The sequence below is a fragment of the Fringilla coelebs genome (genome assembly GCF_963513975.1).
Source record: "Fringilla coelebs genome assembly, chromosome: 6".
In the NCBI taxonomy this organism is placed as follows: Eukaryota; Metazoa; Chordata; class Aves; order Passeriformes; family Fringillidae; genus Fringilla; species Fringilla coelebs.
In genome coordinates, this window is record NC_140034.1 from 37164947 (window position 1) to 37192845 (window position 27899).

General features: G+C 41.0%; 1 protein-coding gene across 4 annotated transcripts in view; it reads right to left on the reverse strand.

The window, feature by feature from the left end:
- Positions 1–252: 252 nt before the first annotated feature.
- Positions 253–27899, reverse strand: part of MAPKBP1 (mitogen-activated protein kinase binding protein 1) — a 95913-nt gene continuing 68266 nt past the window's right edge. Inside the window, exons 17-30 of one of the 4 annotated variants that reach the window (XM_084208654.1) lie at positions 26803–26914; positions 26165–26228; positions 22635–22760; positions 16091–16239; positions 15323–15372; positions 14545–14781; positions 13416–13585; positions 11685–11830; positions 11090–11260; positions 10111–10189; positions 8251–8561; positions 6525–7436; positions 3068–3153; positions 253–2058 (exon numbers count right to left, since the gene is read on the reverse strand). In XM_084208654.1, the coding sequence (XP_084064780.1) occupies positions 1765–2058; positions 3068–3153; positions 6525–7436; positions 8251–8561; positions 10111–10189; positions 11090–11260; positions 11685–11830; positions 13416–13585; positions 14545–14781; positions 15323–15372; positions 16091–16239; positions 22635–22760; positions 26165–26228; positions 26803–26914 (2907 nt within the window). In that variant the 3' untranslated portion in view covers positions 253–1764. Of the gene's footprint in view, positions 2059–3067; positions 3154–6374; positions 7437–8250; positions 8562–10110; positions 10190–11089; positions 11261–11684; positions 11831–13415; positions 13586–14544; positions 14782–15322; positions 15373–16090; positions 16240–22634; positions 22761–26164; positions 26229–26802; positions 26915–27899 lie in introns of all 4 variants that reach the window. The other 3 variants (XM_084208653.1, XM_084208656.1, XM_084208655.1) reach the window with 3 other exon arrangements.

The following is a 27899-nucleotide window of genomic DNA, read 5'->3' on the forward strand; positions in this document are numbered from 1 at the left end:
ATCTGCAGTCACAGAAAGAGGAGTCAACAGACCGCATTTCCAAGTGCCACAGGGTTTCAGAGAAATGGCAGCCAGGACAGTAATGAAAAAACCTGCTTCCACCCTGTAACCCCTGTAAGCAAGTGATGCAGTCTGACTGACTTCCACAGATGCTAGCAGTCTCTCTCCCATCAAATTCTTGTTGCTTGCATTAGTTTTATGAACTCGGATTACACTGCGCTGTCTTAAAATAAAAGCAAGACAGACTGAAGATGCAAGAAATAAAACACTTTGTGTATTTTCCCCTGTTGTTGAAAGGAGTGGGAGTAAGGGGGAAGGTGCTGAAGAATTTCATTGGTTTAAAATTGTTTTTCTTAGCTTATATCATTGACTTAAAAAACATCACTGGACAATTTTAAGCCACAAGAGACACAAGTTAGCATGGGTTTAGAGAGGCTCCACAGGGCAAGAAGAATATTGCACATACAAATGCAAGAAGAGAAGATTCTGTTTCTCAGACCAGAAATTCATTAAAAGCAAAGAGGCTAGAGGCAGGGGAAATGGTGGTCATCACACCACAAAATATCTCATTTGAAGTTCTTAGGAAATAATTTTGTGAAGGGATTTGAAATAACTACAAAACGTAAAAGAATCCCAGCTTTCTTGTGATGTAAATGTTCTGTTTTCATGTAAAGGCAAGGAGAAAACATTTTCCTATCACAATGAAATGAACAAATGACATAGATGAGCCATGACACTGAAGATCTCTCAAACCCATAGTGACACTGTACGAGATGGAAACCAGCTTTTCCATGTCACTTCTCCAAAAATAAATCATAACAAAGTCAATATCCAATTCCTAATCATGAAAGCTGGCTGAAATAAACTTTTGTATTGTATTTAAATCCAATTTTTAAATCGTCTGCAGAAAACCCACTCTGAAGTATTCAAATTCCAGATTAAAAATACCACTGATGAATTCATAAAGTAATCTCCAAAGCTTGGCCCAAGGGATACAGAGCCTTTCCCTGGAGGTGAATGCAGATAAGATACAGTGTGGGGACTATTTTGACACAATAGGAAAGCAGACAGGGTTGTCATAACAACAGCAGGATTACTGCAGGGAACAAAACCAAGGCAGGAAAAGCAAGAACAGCAAGAAAAGATCTAAGCAGAGAACAGTTCATTAATTGCACAGACACTCCAGCCTGTCTCCCTGTTGGGGATTTATAATACAGAGATTGTTTCTCGCTGGGATATGGCAAAGGGATTGACAGTTTTTTTTAAAGGACAAAGGTAACAGCCACAAACGTGGCATAGAGCAACAGTCAAGAGAAATAAATTAATAAATAAACTCATAAAAAGTCTGATTCTTGATTCTTATGAAGTCTTGGAGAGGAAGGGATTGGCTTCACATCAACCTTTGCTTTTAGTCAGCAGTTCAGAATTTCTTGGATAAACTGGATTCTCTTTGTATTTTTAGGTGTCAAACATCCTGACCTCCTGGCTATGAAGAAATTTTGAGGCAATTTCTCCAAACTCCTCTTTCAAGACTTTGTTTAGAGACAGGAAGTTGAAGACCATTGGGAAGCAAATATTAAAACTGTGGCCAGCACATTGCTAAGAATTGGAACAAGTCGGTTGTTGGAGCCTGAGAAAATCAATTTATAAAGGTATTCCCACCAGCCCTAGACCAGCTGATGGAAGCATTGGTCTGCAGCTCTCTCTGTGGTCCTCTTCTTGTGATGATTTCTGTGTATTCACAAACACCTGAAAGCCCCCCTCTTAGAGTTTTTTGTCCATGCGTCGTTCCACAGCTTGCAGCAATAGCTCCGAGTACTGTTCCAACAAAGCGAGTGTCTGCTCATCTCCCAAACTCTTGGGACTCGGTAGATTGGCACCACATCCCTCATTCAGTGGGCTAGTGTTGTCTTGTGGCTTCACCAGTGCCTCCTTGTCTTTTGGAAGCTCTTCTGCATCCTTCAGAGAGTCCAATTCTTTCTTCATGGAGGAGAATGTTTCTGTCAGGAGGCCTGCTATTTTATCTTTGTCAGTAGAAGATTCCATATCATTTAGTACCTGAAAACAAAGAGGAGGGGAAAACAAGGAATGCATTGGGGTTCAGGTAGAACACCAAGTAAGTAATTTTAGCCCTTTAGGGAAGTAAAGCCATAAAGACTTGAAGACCAATTAAGTCTACTTTTCTTCAACATTTGAGGCTGCCCATTTAGACAAATAGCAGGACATGTATCCAATACTCCCTAGCTGCACAAAATCCAGAGGCATTAGTCCAGTAGGATCTGTCCTGTTCCCAGAGATGGGAAGCACATTTTTGGGCAGTGCTCCCCTTATAGTGGGCTTAAGCTATGTTTCCCAGCTGCAGCAGAGGGCCACAGTCTGCGGTCCCTCCTGTCTGCCAAATGCAGCTTGTCCCAGGAACAGAGCAAGGTCAGAGAGCTAATGCAAGTGCTGTGGCCAGAGCTGCAGAGGACCATGTGGCAGATGGTCACTATCAAAGTCTCACACTCATTGCAGGAGACCAGGGAGATCAGGGCTAAGAAAAGGAACAAAGAGCTCTCATATTGCTCAGCATGTAGCTCTGGTCTGGAGGTGAGAGGGACAAGCGAACAGCTGCATGTTCTTCTCACAGCTGGATTCCCATGGTATCCCACATTTGCTAATCTTTTTCCCAGGCATCAAAGACAAAGAACAGATGGGGTAATAAAATTCAAAGCTCCTGTAATATTTCATATCCCTGAACTACTGTATAACCATTACTTAATTCCCTAATATCCCTTTGAAAAAGAGCATACTGTTATCTTCAATTTACAGATAGGCTAAACAGACTGAAAACTTAATTGATTTGCTCCGAGTATCATAGCAAACCATTGGAAAAACCAAGAGCTGGAAATCAGGAGCTCCTGGTTCAAGTTGAAGGTGCAGTCAAGTGGACAGCCAGACAGCTTGTGTCACTGAATACACAGTGAAGAGAACACCTTGAGGCAGCAAGCACTTACACTCTGTGTAAGATGCCTGTGGGCTGTAACGCCCACCTACTGTCTGTGTGCAAGGCCACTCGGTCACTCACCCTGCGGTAAAGGTGAAGGGCTCTGCGCATGCTGTCCTGGAGCTCGGACACCACGTGCTCACACTGCTCTATGCTGATGCCCGACTCTGGAGGGAGGAAAACAAAAAAGCACAAGTTAAAGCACAGACACTCCACTATCCACAACCTCATAGTTTGGTAAGAAAACAGGTTTTTTTAATGTATATCTGAAACATCATGTACACACAACTAATCATTCAATATTTAGGGCAGGATTGAGCAAATTATTAAATAGGCATACTCTGTATGAGCTTTCCTTCATACTAACTAGACATGCTGCTTGCTTCAAACACCCCTATTTTTCTAGTCTTTAGACTCTCCAAAATCAGCAATGTTTTTCCTCATACTGCACATTTTTGTTACAGTCACAGATAGTCACAGATTACCCATGTGATTTCCAATTACAATTAAAGCCATGTTTGTATGAGGGCTTCCAGTGGCAAGAGGGACTGATCCAAGGAGCCTCTAATTTAGCTTCTACCAGTTAGAATCTACAAGCTTCCCCTCACACATCCTTCTGCACAGTGTATTAAAAGCACAGAGGATGATGGATTATACTGAATTATTGCAATGTTCTCTAGTGAGGACTGAGCTCCAGAGGAGCTGTGACAAGCAAACTCAGAACAGAATTGCATTGCTGAACCCATGACATACACTGCTGATAGACCATAATCCAAAACCAAAAAATAAAAGCAAGCAACTGAAGGACAGCATCTTCTGCCTGTCCCCACCAGGTATTATCTCCAAAACACGAGTTGAAGGTCTGCAATCTTTATACAACAAACACTTTCCTGAGTCAGACATAAACCATGAACAAAGACATAGACACACAAGCACAAAAATTTTCAATTTGCAAAGGCCTGGACAAAGGACATTCAACTTTCTTTAGTTACCCAAGCCCAAAATTTTGTCGTATTGGCACTGTAATTTCTGCAACTCTAAGAACACCATCTTTGAACAGACTGGAGAGGACCTAAGCTAATTTTATTAATACATCTAGATGATGCATAAACAAATACAGCTAGAAAAACATCTATTTATACATAAACAAAAACATTTACAAAGAACGAAGGGGCATGAACAAATCCTTCTATCTGCATCCTTTGATCCTAAATCCCCCGTGGAGTCTGAGGACAGTGGGCTTCAGTGCAATCCAAGACTCTTGATTTCTGCCCCCCTCCTTCCCTCTTTATGTTTGAAACCCAGCTGTTTCTTCTCATTTCTCTTTTCTGGATTTCTCCTCTGATCATTGTTTTTATGCTGGTCTCCAGCTCTGGGAGGCTCCAGTCAGGAGAAAGATCACAAAACCTAATATAAATGCTTAAGTAACAGGCATTTTCTGCCTCTCGGGTGTGCTCTTCAGAAACTAGCAGAGAATATTAAACACAGCAACAGTATAAAGCACATCTACAGAATTTTAACTGTAGATGTCAAAACGCTTTAGTAAGTACAATGAAGTCTCTTTATTTGCAGCTGTTATACAAGCAGGAAATGGATGGACAGAAAAATTAAGTGGAAATCCAAAGTAGCAGTGCAAGTCAGAAGCAGAACAAGTCTCTATCAACCCTACGGTTTTCATCTAAACTGCCACATTGTGATTCCCAGAAGCCACAGTAAGTTGTTCACAGCAATAGCCAACTTGGATCTAAGCAGCTTTTCCACCACCTACCACTAAAAATTTGGGATATGTGGTCTGCAAAAAGCTTAAGGCTGACAGCTGCCTACTGAGAAAAAAAAACATTGCAATCCACAGTACTATATCATTCTAACTCACTAAAGTATGCCATTAAATATTCTGTCAGGGTTTGCTGTGTCTTGGGAGTTGTTACAAATAATAAAAACAATACTGAAAAAAACCTTGCTCTTTCTCTGTGCTACCTGTGTTAATTCTGCAAACAGACCAAAAACCATTTGCTGTGTAGCCTGATTCGCAAATCTAGAAGAGAAAACTCAGCCTAAAGAGCACAGACAACTACAATTCTGCTGTGGAATGTGATTCCACAGCCTCAGGCTGCATATGGTGCTAGAAGAAACCTCACCCTTGTAGGGGGTGGGTCTGAAAATTTCAGTTGCGCTCACTATTCTTCAGAGCAGCAACGGTATAACTGCAGGTCCCTCAGACAAAACATCACATTTCCTGTTTTACATAATAGTGCTTCAATCTTAGGGTGTTTGATCCCTCTAGAAATGCAAAAAAAAAAAAAAAAAAAAGTGCATCAAAACCAGATTAAACCCTCTGCAATGTTTTGGTGCAGAAATATTGCACTTAACCATATTGTGTTGCACCATTCTGAGGAATGGTGCAACAGCCTGGCACCACAGAAGGTAATCGATCACAGGATTACAGAGCTATCCCTTCTCAGATATGAGTAAGAACAACATAACAAAAGAGATAAAAGCTGTATAGCCCCTTAAGGTACAAGCTATCAGCGCAGTGGTTAACATTCAGCTTTCTAATGCACAACTCAGAAAGGTGTACTTCCTTTCTGATTGTGACACAAAAAAAAAACCTTAGGAGATGATGTGGAACTAAACAGTGCCACAAACTTTGTCACTGAAGGTTTTCCTGCCTTGGAAGGCAAGATTTCTACTTCAATTTGAACTTATCTGCTAGTCTCCATTTGATTGAATCACCTTAAACTGAGACCTGTAACAGGTCTTAGAGCTGTTTTCAGCAGGTCAAAGTTTTTCATCTTGTACCTTTTTCTCCAAACTAGAGATAATCCAAAAATTAATGCACATTTTTTATGTTCAAACCCTGCACACATTCAGTTTGCAGACATGTCCTCAAAGCACAATGAGCTATGTCCTCGTAACAGCACAAAGGCCTGCTTGCTGTCACAGGTAGCTACAGCAAGGAGCTCACTTTCATGAGCTTTTTCTCATGGGAGAAAATTGTATGCAAACCATTCTGGAAAATTGTATGCACACCTGCATATTAACAAAGGAAAGTTTGAGCTGCCTGGCATAATTCACTGTCAGTATTATCCGTGCTTGCTTGGTTCTGTTAGCACATGTTGGCCTGCACCTTCATTTGCTGGCCAAACATGCTCCAAGAGGAGGGTGGGGGATATGATGTACATATTTCAGGGGATTCCCAGCATATCAGCTTTTAGCATTGACCACAAAGAGGTCAGAGCCCCCAGAGGTAATTGTACAGCTAAATCACTAAAATCATGACAATTCTGAGGTCTACAAAACCAGCTAAGAAGGACTGTCAGACATAAGACTCAGAGGAAATGGAAACTAAAGACTGAGAAAAAGATGTTAGATCGAAGAAGTGTCTCACCATTGAGGGGATGGTTTATGGAACGAGACAGGTGCAGACAGGACGAGACAGGCCAGAAGCTGGACGTAAAGAAATGTGATGGGATCGTGAGGCGGTTCACAAAGACAGGAGACAGAAGGGGGAAGATAAGAGATGGGTATCCATGCACACCTGAGACCTGTGCCGAGGCAGTTATAGCTGTAGGAGACCTGGGCCTGATGGGGTCTAGTGGGCAAAGTCCAGGTTGGCTGTCTAGCACACAGGCGATGCCGGTGATCCGCTCCCTGCCCCTGGGCAGTGTGCTCTCAGGAGACCTTAGGTGCTGGCCCTCTGACACTTCCCTCAGTTTTAGACTAGTGACCCCTGGCTCATCCTGGCAATCTGTCCTTGAGACTGGATAATCGACTGGGCTCTCCTTAGCAAGCCCTGTTGAGACCTCTCTACCAGGAACCAGAAACCCAGCAGTTTGATTCTCCCTCTTGGAGGTTCGGACCTCAGGAAAAGAGGGTTTCTTTTTAGAGGCCCCAGCAGGTGACTGTGGAGACTGTGGCTCAAGCAGGGCTTTTGTTTTGGTAGTGGGTGAGAAGGAGGCCAGTGTGGGTCTATCAGGCAATGGCTTAGGAATGTCAAGAATCAGATGTGCTCGGTTTGATGATGCCAACTTGCTGTGGAAGGACTTGGGAGATGAGCAGTTTACAACTGGCTGGAGTGCAGGTTTCACTGGAACATTTTCTTTCACTGGCAGCTTAATCTTCTCAGCATCTGATGTGGAACTAAATTGCGTCTTCTCTGTCACTGGAGGACTAGTCCTCCCATCAGTCAACATTTCAGTGGAGCAACCAAGGTACAGATTTTCCCCTACAGATATGCTCCTTGACATCTTAGCCCGGAAGCTGGTTGTGGGGTTCATGTAGGACTTTGGTTTTGCAGCCCTGACATCTTTGGCCAGCAGAGCACCAGATCCATCCATCTTCAACATACTGGCTGATAACACCCTGCAATTGTTAGGTCTGGGATCCTTCTCAACCACCAAAAGAGTCTGAGGACGCTGCTTGGCAGAGGATATCACTCCTGGACCCTTATCTGTGAAAATTAAACAGATAAACATACCAAAAATAGACAAGAGCCTGCAGTGAATTCCTAAATTGGAATTTAACATGGCTCAGCTCAGCCCCCTGTGAGATGTATACAAACATAACCACTAGTTCAGGTTAGTATCACAAGCCTCAACAGCTTTTTTTTTTTTTTTTTGCCATCCCTCATCCTGCTCAGACAATGCTGCTTTCCTCATGACAGAGATTTGTACTTAACGTCTATGGTCAGAAGACCTTGGACCACTGTGACTCTTAAGAGAGAGGCCAGAAGAAGCAGGCAAAAACTGATATGTGCTGTTGTGGTGATCATGTGGGTTTTGTTTTTTTGTTTTGTTTTGTTTTTTGAACAAACTTACTACTGGTTAGTGAGTTACTTCTTTCAAAAATAGAGTTATTTCACACAGTGGGCATGGATACAGTAAGCTCTCTGTTACTGTCTCTTCCCTCTTTCTCTCCTCCCCGCCCTGGGGAGCTTCAGTCTTAGCTTGGAGCAACCACCCACAGCAAGGGAGAATATTTTTGCAAATAGCTCATTTCACCCTCACCAGTGCTTCTCCCACAGATGTCAAACAAATATCAGAGACTGATACTTAGAAGACCAGCATCTGCATTACAAATTTAAAATATTAAATAATATTTTAATTGATAATATTAAAAATATTGTCCCTTGACAGGCTAGAAGTTAGAAGACATGTAAAGCCTGTAGTTCAGAATGCAGAAAGACAAGCTTAATTTAAATCCTCCACTCAGATGTCCCCATTTCATTCTCAGCTTCATACCATCATTCCAACGTGTGTCCTTACCCTCATGCACGAGGTCATGGACTGACTGTGCCTTCCTCATGACTGCATTCACAGGGCCTTCTGGAAAGGAGGCAATAACCCGTCCAGGAGCCATACCAACTCTGCTGGGCTCCAAGGGTGATCTGCGCTTCTTCTGCACACAGGTAGCTCGATTTGAATTTACATTCTCCAGGAGTTGGCTGTTCTCCGATGCATCACCAGGATGGCTGCTGTCATTTTTCAACAGGTTTGGTGTAAACTGACTGGTCTGGGTTGGTGGCTCGATGGGCTTTGAAACCAGTGTCAGATTGGATGAAGAGAGTGACAATTGTCTAAAGAATGCAATAAAGGAATCCCAGTTAAAACAAGTAAGTGTGTTCCCCTGGATAGACAGGAACATGCATTAAGTTTCTCTGGAATTAAGAACTCCTCCCTGTCTGGACTTTTTTGAGTCAAAAATGCCCTAAGCTGTTACCACTTAATTCTACTCAAGCAAGCTCTGGTCTTCAGGCATTTGACTAGAGACTGCAATCACAGATAGCAATTGGGTTGCTGTTTCCAGGGAGGACACCATAAAAAGTGAAGACAAAAAAGAAGGAAAAATTCCAGGCATAGGAAAGACTGGGCAAAGTCAGGTCAGGTCTTTTCTCTCAGCTCACCTCACTAAAATTTAAATCTTTTCAATTCTAAGATAACCCTAAGAGGAAGTAAATATGCTTTCCTAACATTATGAAAGCATAATGACTAGGAAAGCTGGTCAATACCTCCAAGAGGAAAGCCTAATTTCCTCTTCCTCTCCACTTCCGACAAACACAGTTGGGCTTACTTCAGAAAGGAGGCAACTTCCAAGCTGGCATGTTTAAACAGCTGAACAGATTCAAAGCCCAGAGGTTTTCATAATCAAAAACTGCCTCCCCTGTTACACCTTTAGAGCACCAGTGACTTCCTTCACTCATCACTGCAACTCTCCAGAAGCTTACACAATAGCTACCATTGGTTTTCTTCCCAAATATACATGAATCAGACTAAGAAGCATTCCTGACAGCAACAACAGCAGCTGAATACAGCAATAACAAACAAATTTCCCTACCATGCTGAATCTGGACACAGCTGGTGAACTTAGAAGATGTATTCAAATCTACTTAGTCTTATATGATAAAATTACTTTGAGCTAAGATTTTAGGTTGTCATTTTAGAGGAATACAAGAGTATTTGTTTGTTTCAAAAATTTCAAATCAACAAAAGCATTGACTGAATGTTTTAATTTTTTTAAATTTGTTTTTTTGAGATTTTTTTTTTATAACAAGGAAAACAGCTTGCAGAGGCCTTTTGGAGTGCTTTAGGAAATTTTGGAAGAATAATATCCCTGTGAGGCTTTAGGAAATTTTAGAAGAATAATATCCCTGTGAGACACCAGAACACCCTGTGAAGGCATGGGACCAAGAAACAAAGCTGAGTAAGAAAGGACTGGAAAACAAAGGAAAAGTTGACAAATCTACTTTCATTGTCCAAGCTGAATGAAATGCAAAAGAATAAGCAGAGCATAAACAGTGAAGAGTAAATTAGATTATTAATGATTCCTCCAACTTAACCAACCAAGGCATTAATCATGAAACAATTAAGCACATTGTTGAAAGAGGGAAAAGAACAAAAATAGTGTTACATTAGAATAAATAGAACAGCAAAAGTGATCCAGGATAACCTGTCCAAATCACAAGAGTCTGCAAACAGCCTGCCAAGGGCTGTGCTAACACTTTGCTGTGCCTAGGCACACCAAGGCCAGAAGTTTGTTCAGCTATTTTCACCCAGAACCTAGCTTGAGACCTACTCATATTAGTATAAATACACAGACAGAAACACTCAAAATAAGCAGAGCCATACCTGAGAGCCGGGGACTGGGAAAGAAAGCGAGAGGAAATGCTGAGGGTTTCGGTTCTTTCCAGATTCCTACATGAGCCACCTAAAAATTTTGGTTAGAGGAGAAAGAAAAATGAGCAGTTGATTTACAGAGCATTCTCTGCAAATTTTCTTATCATAGACACTACAAAGTGTTCCCTGATATCCAAGGGGATTTTTTTAAACTAAAGCCACAGAGAATGAAATAATTGTATTTCCTTTGCCTTTAGTGTTCTACTTAGATTACTCTGCCTTAAGCTGCTACTCTCCCTAAGGGTACGCCTCCTCCTTTTTTGCTTCCCTTTGTGTCCTGTCCTGCCTATAGGACTGTGAGGCACTGGCATGAAGCAGAAAACAAACCCATCAAAGAGGAAAAAAAAAATAAAAGGAAAAAAAAAATAAAAGGGAAAAAATAAAAGAACCCGAAAAACTCACACGGATATTGCTGCCTGTAACCATTATCAATTCTAAAAAGATATGCTTTGTTCTGGAGTTGGTCGATAAAGACAAACCAGCTCCTTTGCCACTCTGATGCCTCCTCTTATTCTCTCTCTCCACCCCGCTTTTCAGCCTTTTCTTTTGTGACACTGGCTATGCTTTGATGCACCACTAGAGGCCACTGCGTGTCACCTATGCGGGGCTGACGCGCCGTCAATACCTTCCTTTACAACAGGAAAAACCAGTCCGGGAGCAATGTAACAGCTCTTTAGGATTCCAGGGACAATACTTAACACAAACTGACACAGAGCCCAATCTCATCAACACAAATTAACACACAGACCGATGAAGTTAACAGATGTTAACTCTTTAAGCCTCTTAGACTGTTTTCCATTTCTTCCCCTCTCCCCACATACACACACATCCATGAAAGCCTAGCAGAACATGTAGCCGGTTTTGGTTTATACAGGAGAAAAAATCAAGAGTGGCTTTACAAAGTCTCCCCGCCGAAAATATAGAGATGTACCTTTTCCATCAGTGTTGCTCAGGGTCCCAAAATGCTCCTTGAGGAACTTTTCCTGATCAGGTATCTGAGGAATTTCTCCCTCAGGCATGCTAGTACCCACATCCTCCTCTCCTTCTTCTCCCTCTAGGTCTGAAACACCATCTACACTTAGAGGCTCAGTGCCTTCGGAATCTGGGAAAAGGCAAAAAAACCCCAGTGCTGTAAAAACTAAATCACAGGAACATTAGCCAAATTAAAAAAAAAAAAAAAAAAAAAAAAAAACAAAGATGCTAAATTGAACCTAGAATGTTAAAGTCAGTCAGCATTAAATGCAGTAATTCTCAAATCTGCCATATCTTACAAACAGCATAGCCTATGGCATAATCAGTACTAAACCTGCCTCCTTGGCTAGGGAGGTAAGAGAAAGCCAAAGGTGCACAAGGAAAGAAGGAAAGTCACCAACTCCTGCTTCTACAGTGGCTTCATTGAGGTGTCTGTTCACATGCCCCTGAATCTGTACAGCAGTACCAGTGTGACTAAAAGCAGCATGACCTCAGGTCAGCTCACTAAGAGCTCACGTATAAATAAATACATTTATAATGGCTTTGCATCTTACCTTCATTCGGGTGGTCTGGGCTGGACAGACGACTGCTGCTGTAATCTACAGAGCAGGCACTGTCTGGACTGTGTTTGTCTGGGCATCCATTACTGTGATAACCTCTACATAGCTTCCCGTGGGGCAGTGCTTTTACCTGGAACTCACTACAAGAGAGACAGGAAGTAACAGCACTGGAAGAGGTAGTTGTTTACATGTAAAGAAGCACATTTTAACTTTAATAAGGCCTTACCTGTGTTAGTGACACCTTTTATTACAAATGTAAGGCTTTAAAGAGAAAAAGAAGTTGATTTTTCTCATCATAATACAGTATATTTTTTGCATTTCATTAAGCTTGGACATGGAAGTCCCAAGGGGACTGTCTGATTTTCTGGGCGTTGTCAGTTCCCATGATTACCAGGCACCAGCAGCACTCTGCTCTGGCTTGATTTCCAGGTGAGGAACAAATGCAGAAGTTTACATGATGAAAAAGGGACTAAAACCAGGCCTACACCTTCAGGAGAGAAACTCCAGTTTGCCATAGATTTAAGCTCTAAAACACTTTTTTTCCCATGTTCATGACCTTCTTCTTTGGGCAAATTCTGTGATGCAAAATATACAAGATTCTGGCTTTGAGAAAGACTAATTTACTGAAAAACATCACACAAAAATACAATCTTGTATGACAGGGTTACTGATTTCTGTTGTGATTTCTTGGGTCTTATTTTGTCAAATTTCACCAGCGCTGTTCTTTGGCCTGATGCCTAAGGACTTCCGTTTTTCACTTTTTGAAATACTTTGGTTTCAAATGCATCCAAGGCAAGGTAGTAAGCAGAAGTCGATCAACAGAACTGAATGGCAGCTACCCCTGGCAGCTCCCATACACTGCAAACATTTCCATGTGTCCAGTCTGCATCCAACATCACAGGAGGGTCTCCCTTTCTTACATGATGGAGCAGCACATGGGTCTACTCTGTCCAAATGTTATCATCACAAAATTTAAAATTAAAAATAAGCTAGGCGAAACCTAGCAGCCTCAGCTGCAAAATCTTGGCATACACTCTTGCTTGAAAGTCTGTCTAAAGCTATCAGCCCTGCTCTCTGTAACATGACAGAAAACAAAGGAAATTAAACAGCTACTAGCATCAGGTTAAGAGGGGAAGGGAAGAACAAAATTCGGGGAAGAAAAATAAAAGGGAGCACAGAAAAATTAAATTACATAAAATTAAAACAGAAGAAACAGCAGAGGAATAAAAAAGGTCTCCACTGTCTCCAGTGTCCTTTTCAATTCCATCTGTATGAGAAATTCATTCTATTTCCCATAGAAGAGTAATCACACACTACGTTTACTAAATTCTTGCCCAATTTTCATAAAATTTCTCTTGGGTAGGCATTTCACTGCCACATATGTGTCACTGTCAGTGAGTTTTCCAGCCTCCAAGTTTTTCCTTGCTATTTTTAACCCAGATAAGGGAGAAAGTAAAAAGGCTACTCTCAAGTTGTTTACTCAACAAAAAAAAACTTGGAGGAGACTGTTAATATGCAGTTCCCTCAGACAAAAATTATTTTAATGGTGCCTTCTTAGCTTCATAGTTTTATATTCCTCTAGCATCCATCTGACATAAAACTCTCAACTAAACATGCCTGACATCAATTAGGCAGTAAGTCAAGTCATCAAAGTTACCACAGAAGCTGCAAGAAAACCAGAACACAAACATCTGAGCCATGCACAGCAGAGAGCTTATTTTTAACCTGCTAGAGTCTGTGGGATGGATTTCATCTTGGTCAGGGTAGATTACACATTCCTCACTCTCAGAAGGTTCCAGTTCCTGAGAGAAAATCCCCTCTTCACAAGACACAAGCCGAATCACTTGGGGTCGTGCACAAGACCCATTATCTTGGGGAGGTATTGAGCTGCCAACCTGGTTTAATTAAAAAGAGAAAAAACTAGATATTACCAGTGTTTTACCTTACATCAGCAAGTGCTGTGCAGGGCTAGAAAGTATGCATTATAGCACAGAATATGTTCAGCAATCTGAGATCAGAAAACACAGCAATCCTTTGTCTTTTCTGTTCCTTATTTATTAAACTTGTCAGACTACTGCTGTACTTTCCAGGTTTGTTTCCTGTTTGCAATTCCCTAAGGTTCTTTGGTAAAGTACTCTTTGATCACACATCAGGAGCGTAAGCCATGTGGCAGCAGGTTCTTCCATTACCTTCTATAGACTGATTGGACAATTCACAAAACTGGGCCATTTCAGCTCAAAAACTGAAATACTGCACACAACAATCCGAATCCTCTTTTCAGTCACACAGTTATAGGGGAGGGAAAACTTCTAATGAAGCTAGGCACTGGACAGATGGCTACTGGAAAATAGGCACTAGCTTTCTGAGGATGAGCACACATTACTTGCTGAGACCCATCAATACAAAGATCAAAGAGAATTTACTCATCTAGCACAGCCAACATTAAGGGTTTCATGCGAGCTGCATTCCAGTGGTTACTGGAGTCGAGAAACTGCATCCCAGCAGAGTGAGCTAACAGGTTACCAAGTTTTTACACACCTGTATCTCCAAGCTCAACTTCTCAGCATGTTTTTGACATAAATATTCAAAGAGCTAAAAGAAAACATGAGGTTTTCCTGCCATTGAAGAGAAACCTTGACCCCATACAATCTCTGTGATAAGACAGCAGAATCACACATTGCAGGAGTATTAATTACAACAGGGCTATCTAATAAAGTTCCTCAAAAGTCATTTAGAAGACCTTTAACGATAAAAAGACTGGCCTCAGATAGTAGTAAATGTAGGTAATAACAACTGGATGAAGGACAGATGCACTGAGAGTGGGTTCCCCTTCTCAGAGCAGTACTGCCCTTACTTTGTTGATGTGCACAGGAAGGTCAGTGTGCTCTTCTCTGTCGTCCCCATTGCTGTTTTGAGACAGCGAGTCTCGACTTGGAGAACGGGAAACAGAGAAGGACTCCAGCTGGCGCAAGTCAAGCATGGATTTCACAGTCATCTCTATGCTGCTGCTTGGCTGGGACCAGCGACTGCGCTGCCGGGGCATCTTGCTCATTGGTGCCTCTGAGCGCTGGATTGCTGCTATCTCTTTGGCCTGAAGGAAATTAAAACACAGACTGTCTTAGAGACTGAGTTTGGCTGATGGAAAAACAGGAGAAAAAGCACAAGAAACACAGAAAAATATAATTGTGTCCATTTCAATAAAAGCCTCAAAACTGTCTAAGAAAAAGCCTGAAAGGCACCTTTAATTATAAAGCATCAAGTAAAAATTATACTTTTGTTGCTGCTTTTTGCGCAGTTGAATAGTTAAATGTCTTGCTCAGATCCAAGTATATGAACAGCTTCAGCACCACATGAGATTCAGGTCAAAAATGAAAAGACAAAAGCGAAACATCTGATGGAAAAAGACTGATGTAAAAATCCCAAGTGCAGCTCTAGACTCCAAACACCCTAGTGTCTTAAACTAGGCTCTATTTTGCCATCTCTAAATCATTCTTCAGAGAGAGGCTTCTCAATGGTTTCCCACCACAGCTGCACCTTTCCCACACACGCAAATGAAGATTTTAATCTCTCCGGGAATTTCTCCTTCAGTTTCCTTGTAACAAGAAATACAGTGTGAAGGTTTAGTAACTCACCCTCCTCATTTCCCACTGGGAAAGGCTTCTTGAGAGGGTAAGATCTGGATCTGGAAAGTTAAAGAGATATGCACCTAGTTGACATCCTGGCCAGCAGTCCAGCTTTTGAACAACCTCTTACTTCATCTTTCAACAAAGGCAGTATTCCTACACCTTTTGAACCACTGTCAACACATGCTTTCCCACTGACTACCCAAATCATTGTATCAAAATTTTAATGGAGACATACAGTTTTATGTAAGATATCCATTGAATCAGCAGACTACTGCAGAACACTTGTAACAGTGCAGTGCCCTCCCAAAGGCTTGGGGAAAAAAAAAAATCTGCTCCAATACACTGTACCATCTGTGGTAAAAAGACATCAAATTAATAACAGCAATCTCTACTCTAAGTTTTATCAGACATCTCTAAAATTCTCTCTTTTAAGGAGATATCTTGATCTCTTTTGGTTTCTGCAAAATTTTAATAACTTGTAGACCCCAGCCCATGAAACTAATTCAAATTTTCTTTAGCCAGTTGGAACTAGCAAGAAACTTGCCAATTTGACAACTGCATTTCTAGACAGAGAACTCTGAAATGCACCCCTCTTCAGATGCAGGAATGGGCAGCTCCACATTACCCATCGGTATCTATCCATATGCTTCTGCTTTGGCCTCTCTCTTTCTGCCCATACCTTGTTATCCCTAAGCCAGTGTCTCTCATCTTGTCCTCCCTTCACATCCATGCCATTTTCCTCCAGCTCTGCTCATGTCCCTCTCCCATTTATACCTGAGTCTCTCTCATTGTTGGAGTTGGACTGAATATGGAAAGACTGCAGCCCTCGTAACTCATCTTCATCATTGCCTTCATCTTCACCATCCTTATCGCTGTCTGATGAGAGTGCAGGCACAGAGGACAGGGCAGAAATGGACTCATGCCTGGAAGGCAGGAATTAGAAGGAGTATTATGGTTTATGCACAAACTGCCCACCATTTCAATCCTTACACCAATTCTCCACCTTATCCCCAACCATATTCAGGAGGCTGCCTCAACTCTCTCAAACAGCCCTTGCTCTAGCACAGCCCACCTCTGAAAAACAGGGCAAGCTAAACCCTGTACAAAGATTTGCAGATCCTGCCACAACAATGTTCTGTGGACAGACCCTGCCACAACAATGTTCTCATACACGTGGAAAGTTGACAGAAATCAGAAGTAAACAAGTGTGAGAAAGTCAAATGGAATTAAACTGGGCCTTCCATTTCAGACTCTGCCAATTGATAAGGTCAAGATGGTAGATTATATTTGAAAGGCAAATATTTTTCCCACCCTTAAGCATTTCTTCTCTGGAACTGATTTACACATCAAAAACATCAGAGATAGCCTCTGTTTGAAAGTAATTGGATTTATGGCAAATGATCCCATAGGAGACAGGTTCATTTCAAGGATTCCTCCAGGCAGACCCTGAAGGCACAGCCCACACACGGTAAGAGCACCATACTGACTATTTTAACTTTAAAGCACAAGGATCATGTAAAACCTATCTTGTGCAGATCTTTGGTTTAAGTAGATCAAGAAAAGTTTTACCATACACACCTCAGAGGCACTCCCAGCACAGAATTGCCACCACCAATCAAGGACACTCAATAATATCAAATTTCACTCTCCCTCTTTCTTCTCCTCTTCCCTTTCCTCTGCTCACTCCTTCAGTCCACAGAATCAAATGAACAAATAAAATTTTGGACAATAATTTAAGAAAGAAGAATCCCCAAGAAATACATTTGAGTAGCCCTCACTCCATGGCCTTGAGTTAGAGTGCCAAATTCATCATAAGTGACATTTATAGGATATCACTGGTGAGTGTTGAGTGCCAAGCATTATTCATGAAATAAAAATAGCTCAACCACCAAATACAGAGCAGTCTGGTGAGGGATCAACTTCTCCTGCAGCTGACAGATCACAGGCAGTATTGAAACATGGTAAGAAGCAGTTAAGGTATTTTAATCTTTTCTCTTCCTGTGTAATGGCAGAACATCAATTTCCATTTCATTAGGAGTAATAAGTACTCAGCCATTTCAGATGAGCTTTGAAGTGTTCTGGCAAAAAGAAAAAAAACTGACTGTAGCCTGCAGAGTTCTCAAGTGAAAAAGTTTCATTTTGGTCATCCATATCTACTTTTGACAGTTGAGTTTGTCAGTCTCTTCAACTTTTCTACTGTCTCCTTGCATGCTCATCTTGTCACTCTCAGGTTCTTGTGTCTAGGTAGGGGAATCCTGACAAAGCTCAAGCACCACAGTGTGCTTGAGGTTATGCCATGTTTCATCCTATGATATATATTAATTACATCTATTCATGGTAGGCAATATTAACTTTGTATCAGTAACTTTGATAGCATCCTTCTGCCTGTGTTCATCATGGTTGTTTGAGGAGTTCATTGAGACAGAAGGGTAGGATGATTAGACCTCTAAACATCTAGCTGGTTGAATACCTCACAGTGATGAGGTATTGGTTTAAATGGAGAAGGGAGGATTGCCATCCATGTGATTTATGTTACAAATAGAAAGATGGCCCCTGTCCATCAGATGGTGACTGAAAAAATTGGTGAGGGGAGAGGGGGAAAAGTATGTTCCAGTGTCCTTAAAGTAGCAGAGTAAGAGAATGCAAAACATATTTGGAAGTCAGATGGGTTTTTTCATACTTCACAGGAAGTGATAAACAAGTTATGAAGTAACATATTTGAAATAAACATAATGTCATCTTGCATTATCCCAGCAAAAATTCATGCCCCTCTTCCACATCCTTGTTTTTACAAGTCAAGTATACTTTTCAAACTCAGTCCTGTAACTTGAAGGGAGACGGATGAATTAATGATATTTTCAAAACAATCCTGGGTCCCTGACTTGAAACTGAGATACTATGAAAACTATGTTCACAAGGTCTTGAGTGTTTTAACTGTTGTTCTTGCACAAGTCAACCCTTCTATTCAGACTTCATTATTTCTCCTTTCTTCCCCTGCCTTCCCCCATGTACTGTGGATTTTCTCCTATGCCCCCTGTTGCACACGTCTCCTCAATACTCTTTCTCAGTTCTTTTTCATGCTTCGATGGGAGTCAGTGTAATGTATAGTGAGTTTTCAAGCACAGAAGCTGTTTCCAAATAAGCACAACATGAGAGCATTTTGAAAATTAAGGAGCAAGACTTCTGGGGTTTGCTGAATTCCTCCCAAGAGCCAAACCCCAGAGCATCATTATACCAGAATGAATGTTTCAGAGTAGCTATTCCAGAATAGCATGTACAGACATGTCCAATTCTCAAGATTCATGTGACTCAGAGCAAGTGTTTAAATTGTAATTGTTATCTTCTTAGCTGAGGAACTATTCCATTCTAGTATCATAGGATCACAGAATCATTAAGGTTGGAAAACACCTCCAAGATCATCAAGTCCAACATTTGACTTAATATCACCATGCCCAACTAAACCATATCATGGAGTGTCATGTGTACTCATTTTTTAACACTTCCAGGGGTCGTGACTCAACAATTTTCCCTTGGGATCCTGTTCCAGTGCTTAACCACTCTTTCAATGAAGAAACTTTTCCTAATGTCCAACATGAACTTTCCTTGGCACAACTGGAGGTTATTCTCCCTTGTTCTATTGCTAGTTGCCTGGGAGAAGAGGAAAATTCACGGCTCACCACAACCTGGATCTTGTTCTATACAGGTCAGCAGTGCCAGTTGCTCTTCAGCTCCCAGCTTTTGAAGGGTCAGACAGTACAGGGTGAATGGAAGGGAAGAACCTTAAATTAGAAAGTCTTCAGGACACAGTATAGACTTTAAAGTGCCACATGTCATTATGGAGTTCTAGTATTCAGACATCTGATAATAGGTACTCTATATGCTTTTGTATGACCTGAACCAACCCTGTTTTGCTTTCTCAAAACAAAACAAAACAAAGCAGACAAGAATGGCAACTATCCATTTAAAGAGGTATGTCATCAGCATTCCCACTCAGATCTTGTGCTACTTAAACCCTCAGCTTTAGGGACATATTTATGAAACTGTAACATCCTGTGTGGTAGGTATCACCAGCAGATTATACCCTCCTGCTTCCCCCTCAAATGCTGAAGTGTTTTAAAAGGAAAGTTATTCTGCTTTTCCCCACAGAAAGATCACAGTGCACTGACTTCAGAGTTTCCCTAGTGTAATAATTGCACTAGATCATCACAGACTGAGGCACCATTTCTAATAAGCCATCAAAAGCCTGCCCCATTCTAAGCCCTGGAAACAACATAGCTTTCCTGGACTGGACAAGACCCACTGAGAATTTGATAAGGAGCTCTTCTTTCCAAATATATCTGACAGCACATAGTACTTCTTCACTGTACATATATAACTTTTAGACAATTTAACTTGGATAATTTCTTTTTCTCCTGCTATTTATACTAAAGAGTCAAGGAAAGCCATAGATAAAATGATTTTTAAAACATGACTATAAGCACTGCAAACATTCCACAGTAAAATCAGCTTAAAACTTGAGACAAGCTTTTTTAAACTATAAATGCATACTTGGATCAAAACCAAAACCCTACTAAATGACCTTTACATGATTCCATCACTGAAAATATAAAAGCCTTAAAACCAAAAAGTACCAGCAATATCGACTGAGTACAAGTTCTATTATTCCGGACTAACAAAGCTCCTCATGTTCAGGAAAAAAGCACACAGCTGCAATTACCATAACCAGAGGTAGAACTCAAAGGCTCTCAGGCATACTATGGAGAACTGTGGGTCTTACAGGTCAGAGCAATTCCAAAGTAATACAATGTCCTATAAAAGTGAGTCAGAGAAATCATTCGGAGGAGAAACTTTAATCTCTAAAAATTTTTGGAGGGACAGAAAATGCTCTGGAGGGACTCTTTAGAGAACAGATTGGATAAAGAGAGGTTACGAAAAAGGTTTACAAAACCATGGGCACTACACCAATAGCTGGCTGCAGAACAAAAGATCACCAGAGCTCACAATATTCAGAAGCAAAGGAAACTAGTAGGAATGTGCTTTAACAGAGACAAGAAAAGTCCTTCTTTCCACAGAGAGCAGTGAACTCCAGGAACTTGTCACCAAAGGAGGCTGCAGAGGCAGACTATATTTTGAAGCTCAAAAAGAATTTATACAAACTCAGTGGACAAGTGGTCCATGTCCAGATAGCAAAGGAAAAAGGTAGAAATGTACCTCCTAACATCCCTAATGTAACAATGGAGCATGAGGCAAATGGACCACAAAGGTTCATACAGCAAGGCTCACAGAGTGTCTCACTAAATAGCATCTTCCATTGCCAGGGTCACAGGCAGAATGCTGGGCTTTGTGGAGCACTGGTTTGACCCAAAAAGGCATCTTCTGTGTGTTTACACTGCTGATGTTACTCACCTGGGTCAATTTGCTGCCCTGACAGTTGCAACTGGATAGACTACCCTGAATTGGAAATTATCTCCCATTGCCTCCTCAGATCAATTTCGTTACCCCAGCATTGTTTTGATTATTCATCCTGTAATACACCCATACCATGATAATAGAAGAATGTGTTACATCCCCCACCAAATTCTAGCAATACTGTTCTAAAGAAGATCTAGTAGAACAAATGACTTATCACAAGGCAGGGAGCTTTCTCATACTACTGCTAGTCTTTTGAGACAACAATTTTACACCACAAGTTGCAACTCAACTCTCTACTGCAACCTATACAGACAGGCTTTGGAAACAATTAGGACAGGTGCAGGGACCTAGAAAACAAAATTCACTCAAGTTCATTAATTTTTCTTCTCCCACCTCAATAATGCTGGTCCACTAGGCTCTTCTTCCATTGTCAGTACCAATCCAAAATGCTCTGGGAATTATATCTTTGCTGATCTCCAGTGACCACAGCGGACGATCAAAACTGAAAACAAGCTTTCAAAGCTGACAAGTAGATTGCAGGCTTGCAAAGAGGCTACCAAACAAGTTTACTAAAGTTCTGGGCTTGGCGTGGCACTAGCACCGCCCTTCAGCGAGCGTCTGTGATGGAAACAAGTATCACCTCACGGGGAACAGGACTGGGATAATCTGTCACGGGCTGAGCCTTGGTGGGGTAAAGCTGCAGCTGCTGGAATAATAGAGAGACTGCTATAAAAAGCACATTGCTTGATAGATCCAGAACTTTGGCTAGAAAAAAGGCTTCCTGAGTTTTCCCAGTATCGTTACCAAAAGCACTTACTAGACAAGACTCGCTTCAGGAATGAGCAGATCAAGACTTTCCAAAACAAAACTATGTAGACAGACGTGTTACAACACTGCTTGCTCCCAAAGGGAGTGGGAAAGTCCTCGCGACACTCAAAAAACAGTGTGGTAATTCCTCCAGTGCTTTGGTACTTTTATATCCAGAACTCCATGTGTAGTCATTTGGGACGCAGGAACAAAAAAATCTGCATTTACCCTTTTTTCCCCCCACTGTGGTCTCATAACAGGTTGGTCAGGACTCTCCCCCACATTACTTACAGTCTAACTCAGTCTCAGTTACTTACAAACTACAGAGAAAGCAAACACATTAGACTAATAATCAAAAATACCCTGTCACTCTTGTTCTGTTTAAAAACAGAAGCACCACTTTTAAAAGAAAGGTCACTAGATAAATTTAGATCTATTGCACTTGTAGGCTGCAGTAATTTGTTTTTAGGTATGTTGTTTACCCAGCAAAATATAATAATAATATTCAGCTAGCAAGACCTTTTATCATTTAATTTATTTTTGTATTTATTATTCATATTATAATTATTTTAGCTGAGTTTTTTCACAGCCTCCAGAAAATAGTTAATAAAGAAACAGCAAAAGTGTAAGGACTCTCTTAGAATCATGATCAACATAGCCACCTCATAGAGCTCACAGGTATACTTCAGCACTGACACCACAGAAAACAGCCTTTAAGTTGCATTCAGCTTAGATCTAAAGAACTTTACTCATGAAGGATCATAGTTTCCCTGCTGGAATTCTGTATACCATCCTCAGTATTCCTAGGTGAACTGCTTAATAAAGTTTCTGACCACATCATTAAACTAAATTAAGACACAAGAGGCATTGCATACATATTGCAATCAGTGAAGCACACTAAGTCTGTCTGGAAGATCCCAGTCTGGTTTCTATATCCAAAGAAGGGGGGTACAAAACCAAATTCAAAAGTGGAATAAGAGAACTTTTGGAAGAACACTATCAGTAAGGACAGCAAAAACCTTACAGCTGAATCCCAGTGCCACACTTTCACATTTCACCCTACACAGCCAGCCACCTGTTCTCAGCCTGCTCTGCTCACCTCATGAGTCCTGCTGCCTTGTGAGGAGGAGACTTCTCTGCCTGCTTCCCTCTCTGTTTCATGTCCGACAGTCGCTGCCGCATGTTGATGGTCATCTCTGAGCTCAGACGCCAGATGAAGATGCAGCTGAAAGAGAGAAAGGTGAGGCTGGGATCAAGTCTCAGTTCAGTTTATTGATACGAATTCCCACTGCAGAGACAAACAAGAGCCCTTCTGTCTGTGGCAGAGACACATGCAGAAACAGCTTCACAGAAACTCAATCCCATCACATTGTGATGAAAGGGTTAAACCTGCTTGTCAAAGCCTCCCTGTGAGTGAGAGCAACTGCAGAGATATTTACAAAGACTTATCTCTGATCCTATACCTTTTTTGACTATCTGACCAGCTGCTGAAGGAAATGCTGTAACAAGTCCCTCTGTGGTCAGCAGGATAAGTGGAGCCTACAGATGCCCCTTGCATCCTCTAACAGCAGCTAAGCTGAAGTCTCTGACTGCCCCTACGCCCAAAGGCAAGGCCTTCCTAATGCCCACCATCCCATGGAGTCTCTGTGCAGTATTAACAGCTAAGCTCATGTGGAAGTACTTTTTACAGCAAGATGCTTCTAATGTTTTACTTGGGACTCCCTATAGGACACTTGCACAGAATTTACACAGCCATTAGCTCAGTTGGTCAGAGCACAGTGCTAATAACACCAAGCCCATGGGTTCAATTCCTGTATGGGCCACTCATTTCAGAACTGGATTTGACGATCCTTGTGGGCCCCTTCCAATTCAGAATGTTCTGTGAAATATTCTGTGAAATTTGACTGAATTTGGTCAGTGAACTCAAAAGCATTTGAGAGAAAGAAACCAACAATGCAGTCTCATTTCATGAATTTCTTCAGAAATTCAGTTTAAAAAATACTCCTCATCACATTAAAGAATACTGTATCTCATCTTCAGCTATTAGAAAGTAAAATGACTTTGAAATTTAACCTCAGTGCTAACTAATTCTTTTCATCTCAGTCATCTTTCCTGTCTAGCTGGGTATACCTACACTGATGTAGAAACAGAGATGGTACTTTGGTTATCACTTATAAAATCTTGCATCCTACTTTGGAATCCAAAGAGGATTTAATTCAGTTCTTCAAGACCCATCAGTGACAGTATACTCATGAGTACTCCAATACACAGAAGATTTTTCAGTGACTGGCTTTTCCTTCTTTCTGGATAGCACGTAAACATTCATTTGCTTTGCCATTTTGAACAATGACCATGAACTTTGGTCTCCCTGACCTGAGGCAAATATCAAAAGTGCCAGGATCCCGAACACCTGATTCTTCATTTTTTTCTCTCCCATGAAAAAACATTTTAAATTTCCATATCACACCAAAAAAAAAAAAAAAACCCAAAAAAACCCAAAAAAAACCCCCAAAAAAACCCCAAAAACAAAAACATAACATCATCTTTGCCGTCTGTGGAGACTTTAGGGCAAAACTAAAATTCCCTTCTTGTTCCCAGTGCCATGCTCAGGAGCATCACTCCCAGCTACTGAAATCACATACAGACACTTTGCATTGCCTGTGAACAGACTCTCATCCTCCCAACTGGAGCTTTTCAACCAGGAGAAAGGGGTGAGGCACGGTGTCTGGGAACCATGGCAACCCAAGACAGCCAGCTGTTTCCCCTCAAGGAGCAGCTCTTTCCAAGTAACAGCAACTACAATCTGCTGCTGAAAAAATACTGAAACAGAGGGAACAAAATTCTGCAAGTAAATCTGGCTGGTTCATTTATCCCACCCCCGCAGTTACCAAACTTAGAGACAAGCAGCAAACAGCCCAAGCCTGTGAATACATTAGCATCCAACACAAACTCTGCAGAAGCAAGCACCCACCTACCCCTTTTGCTGGGGTTGGGGAGGGAATTTTGTTTTTTTTTTTTTCTTACCTTGCATTGCTTTCCTCACATGAATCTCACAGTCCTTATGCCCTTTCTCATCCCTGTTTTTCTCTCTATTTTGAGCTCTACTCTTCACACATGCTGCTATGTGTGAACAGATTATGTTCCCTGTTCTACTTTGAAAAAGATGCTTTCTCATATCCTTACAGCAAACTTCTCCAGAAATCCTTTCCTCACTTCTCATCCACCTCCTTCATACCCTTAACAAAGAAAATTACCCTTTTGCTCATGAAAATGTCAACAAAAGAATGCTGCACTAAATCACAAGGATTACTGGGGACTTCAAACCTTCCATGTTTCTGGAATTTGTCAGAAGTTCACAACAAAAGGACTCTCTCTTACAGCTTTTGTCCCTAATGTATTTAAACATAGAAAAGAGGAAAACTAAATTATTTATTTATGACTGAAAGACAGAAACAACCAACTGAAGGGAGGTTGTAGCCAGGTGGGGGTCGCTCTCTTCCACCAGGCAGCAGCTCACAGAACAAGAGGACACAGTCTCAAGATATGTCAGGGAAGGTATAGGCTGGATATTAGGAAAAAGCTTTTCCACCAAAAGAATAATAAAGTACTGGAATGTTCTTCCCAGGGAGGTGGTAGAATCACCATCTTTGGATGTGTTTAAAAAAGACTGGACATGGCACTTGGTGCTATAGTCTAGTTGAGGTGTTAGGGCATGGGTTGGACTAGATGATCTTAGAGGTCTCTTCCAACCTCATTATTCTGTGATGAGATATAAGGTGATATACTGTATGTTCTATAACAACTCACCTTCTAAAACAATCTTTCAATTCAATTGTGATTTATTAATTTGAAAAAAAAAAGAGACAGAGAGAATCTGGGCTGCTCTGAACTTGCAATAGCGCTCCAGAAGCCATTTTTCTCAAAGCAAAAATTTAATTCAGTTCAGCTGAATTTAAGCATTCACTAATTCCAGAAATAGTGGCTCCACTCACCTGTACTATCATCATATTAGGCATGTATTCTCCCTTTTCCCTTGGGCTCAGTCTGGTGACTACTTAAGCTTTTAGTGAACTGATTTAGCTCACTAAATGTGCAGAAAACTCATCTCAGGGAGCACTGTTGTGGTGACCTGATTTAGCTGAATGAGGGGTCAGCTGCACCACTGCTGACTCGGGGGAATGGAAAAAGGACCAAACGGACAGGACCAAAAAGTGAGGACAGGCCTGTCCCTCTTGCTGCTAAACAGACTCTTTCACCTGGTGAAACCTCATCAGCAGGAGTATTGCAAAGAAAAGTTTTGGCACTACTAGCAAAAATAGCCCAAGATGCATTTTATTACAGCCCTGAAGGCTGGTCAGGAAACAGGTCACATGTCTGTCTCCTTTCCAGCACAGAACAGTATTTACTCCCAGAAAAGGGAAATACTTCACATGGGTCCCATCACATGAAACAACAACAAAAGCTCTGTGAGCTTTGCCAACAGCACACATTCAGGATTCAGAAAGCTCTGAGATTTATTTGGAATTCATAAAACATCTCTAAAAAAAAAAAAATCTACCTTTCCTAAGGACATGTCACATCTAGTATGAGATGGCATAAGCCGTACCACAAACAAGCAAAACCTCTTACCTGTCACCAGAAACAGAGATCAGATGTTTGCAGTCATTACTGAATTTCATCCCAGTTACAATCTCTGTGAGAAATAAAGCACAAAAAACCCCAATCTTCCCTGAATTATTCAAATGAACAGAAGAGATCATTAGCCAAATAGCCTGTCTGTACTGAGTAATTCACACTTCACAGACCAATATGCCCCAATTACCATAGCCATTTAACCAAGAACCTAGGCTTGGCATGGAAGGAGTACTCCATGGCAAAATATACATGAAGATTGAATTCTCTTTTTGCCTATAATAGAATAGCTCCTGCATGGTAGGAGCTGAGGGTATATCATAAAGAAACTAAATATACTAAAAAAAAACACAGACTACTTTATAGGCTATTAGAAAAACTGTGTAAATAAATACACGGCTTGACAGGTGGGCACGTGTGTGTGTGTGTGTGTGTGTGTGTGTGCTTGTGTGCAAAATGCAAAAATTGAACTTGCAATAAAATATTACAACTACATCCAACTACAATCTATTCAAAAATACCCACTAGGTAAACTTTGGTGGGGAGAAGTCTTCAGAAAGCTTTGACTAGTATCAGACCCTACTATATAGTCATCAGCAGAAATAAATGAATATCCAGAAGTTTATAAGCCTTACCTGAGTGTCCATACATGGTTGCAACACACTCGCCAGAATAGAAATCAAAGATGGAGAGGTTCTTGTCCGAACAACTGGTTGCAATATACAGACCAGAAGGATCTGTTTGCACCTGGTTTAGGAGACCAGAGGAATGCAAAGATCTGGTGAGAAACTGCCTTCAAACTACATAAAAATAGTTCAGAATACGCAAGACAGTCAGACTAAAATGCAAGTAGCCCGCACAGGAGTCCAACGGAGTACCAACCTATCCCGTATCCCAGGACAAATCTCCAACCTGACCAGACTTTTAAGACTATCTCCAACCTAATCAGAGACTGAAGGCACGTAAATTAAATGCCTTCATGACTGTGAAGGTATTGCCACCAATTGACAGATTTCTACTTCTCTCCTACTTTCTTTTAACCATTAGGGCCTTACTTTCTTCTATGTTAAGATCAAAACAACAAGAAACTCCCACCCGAAAACACACACACCATAAAAAAAGAAAAAATATCAGAGCTGACAGAGTTAAGGGAAATATTAAAGGATTCAAGTCTTCAAGAATGAAAGCAAAAAAGAACTCAACACTACCAAGAAACTTTGATAATGATGCTGTCACATCTCCAGTATTTGCAACTCCCATTTTTCAGCTATTTTGTTTGTTGTTTGTTTCTTCATGTGCACCTATTTGTTCCTTTATCTTGGATCAAATATAAAATCCCCTGCAAATGCCTCACCAGGTCTAAAGAAGCACTACACAGCAAATACAGTTACTGTCACCAATTTAGAAAATTTTAAGGAACTGAGAGGATAAACTGTGTTTTTCAAAGCAGACATGGTATTTAAATAATGGTAATTCTTTTGGTTTGTTGTGGCTCTTGTTAAGGCTCTTTTGGTTTGTTATGTTTATTTTGTTGATGTTTGCTTCCAGTGTCACTGTTTGAGTTCTGCTCATTAAACTGCAATGTGTATTATGATCTCAGAATAACATGCCAAGAAAGTTTAAATTCCAGAGAAAACCATAATCCCTTGGTTACATAATTGCCTTAAAAATGAGCAAAGCAACAGTAAAAGTAATTGAGATTCCCCACTTGAGATACACATTAAAAGAAAAA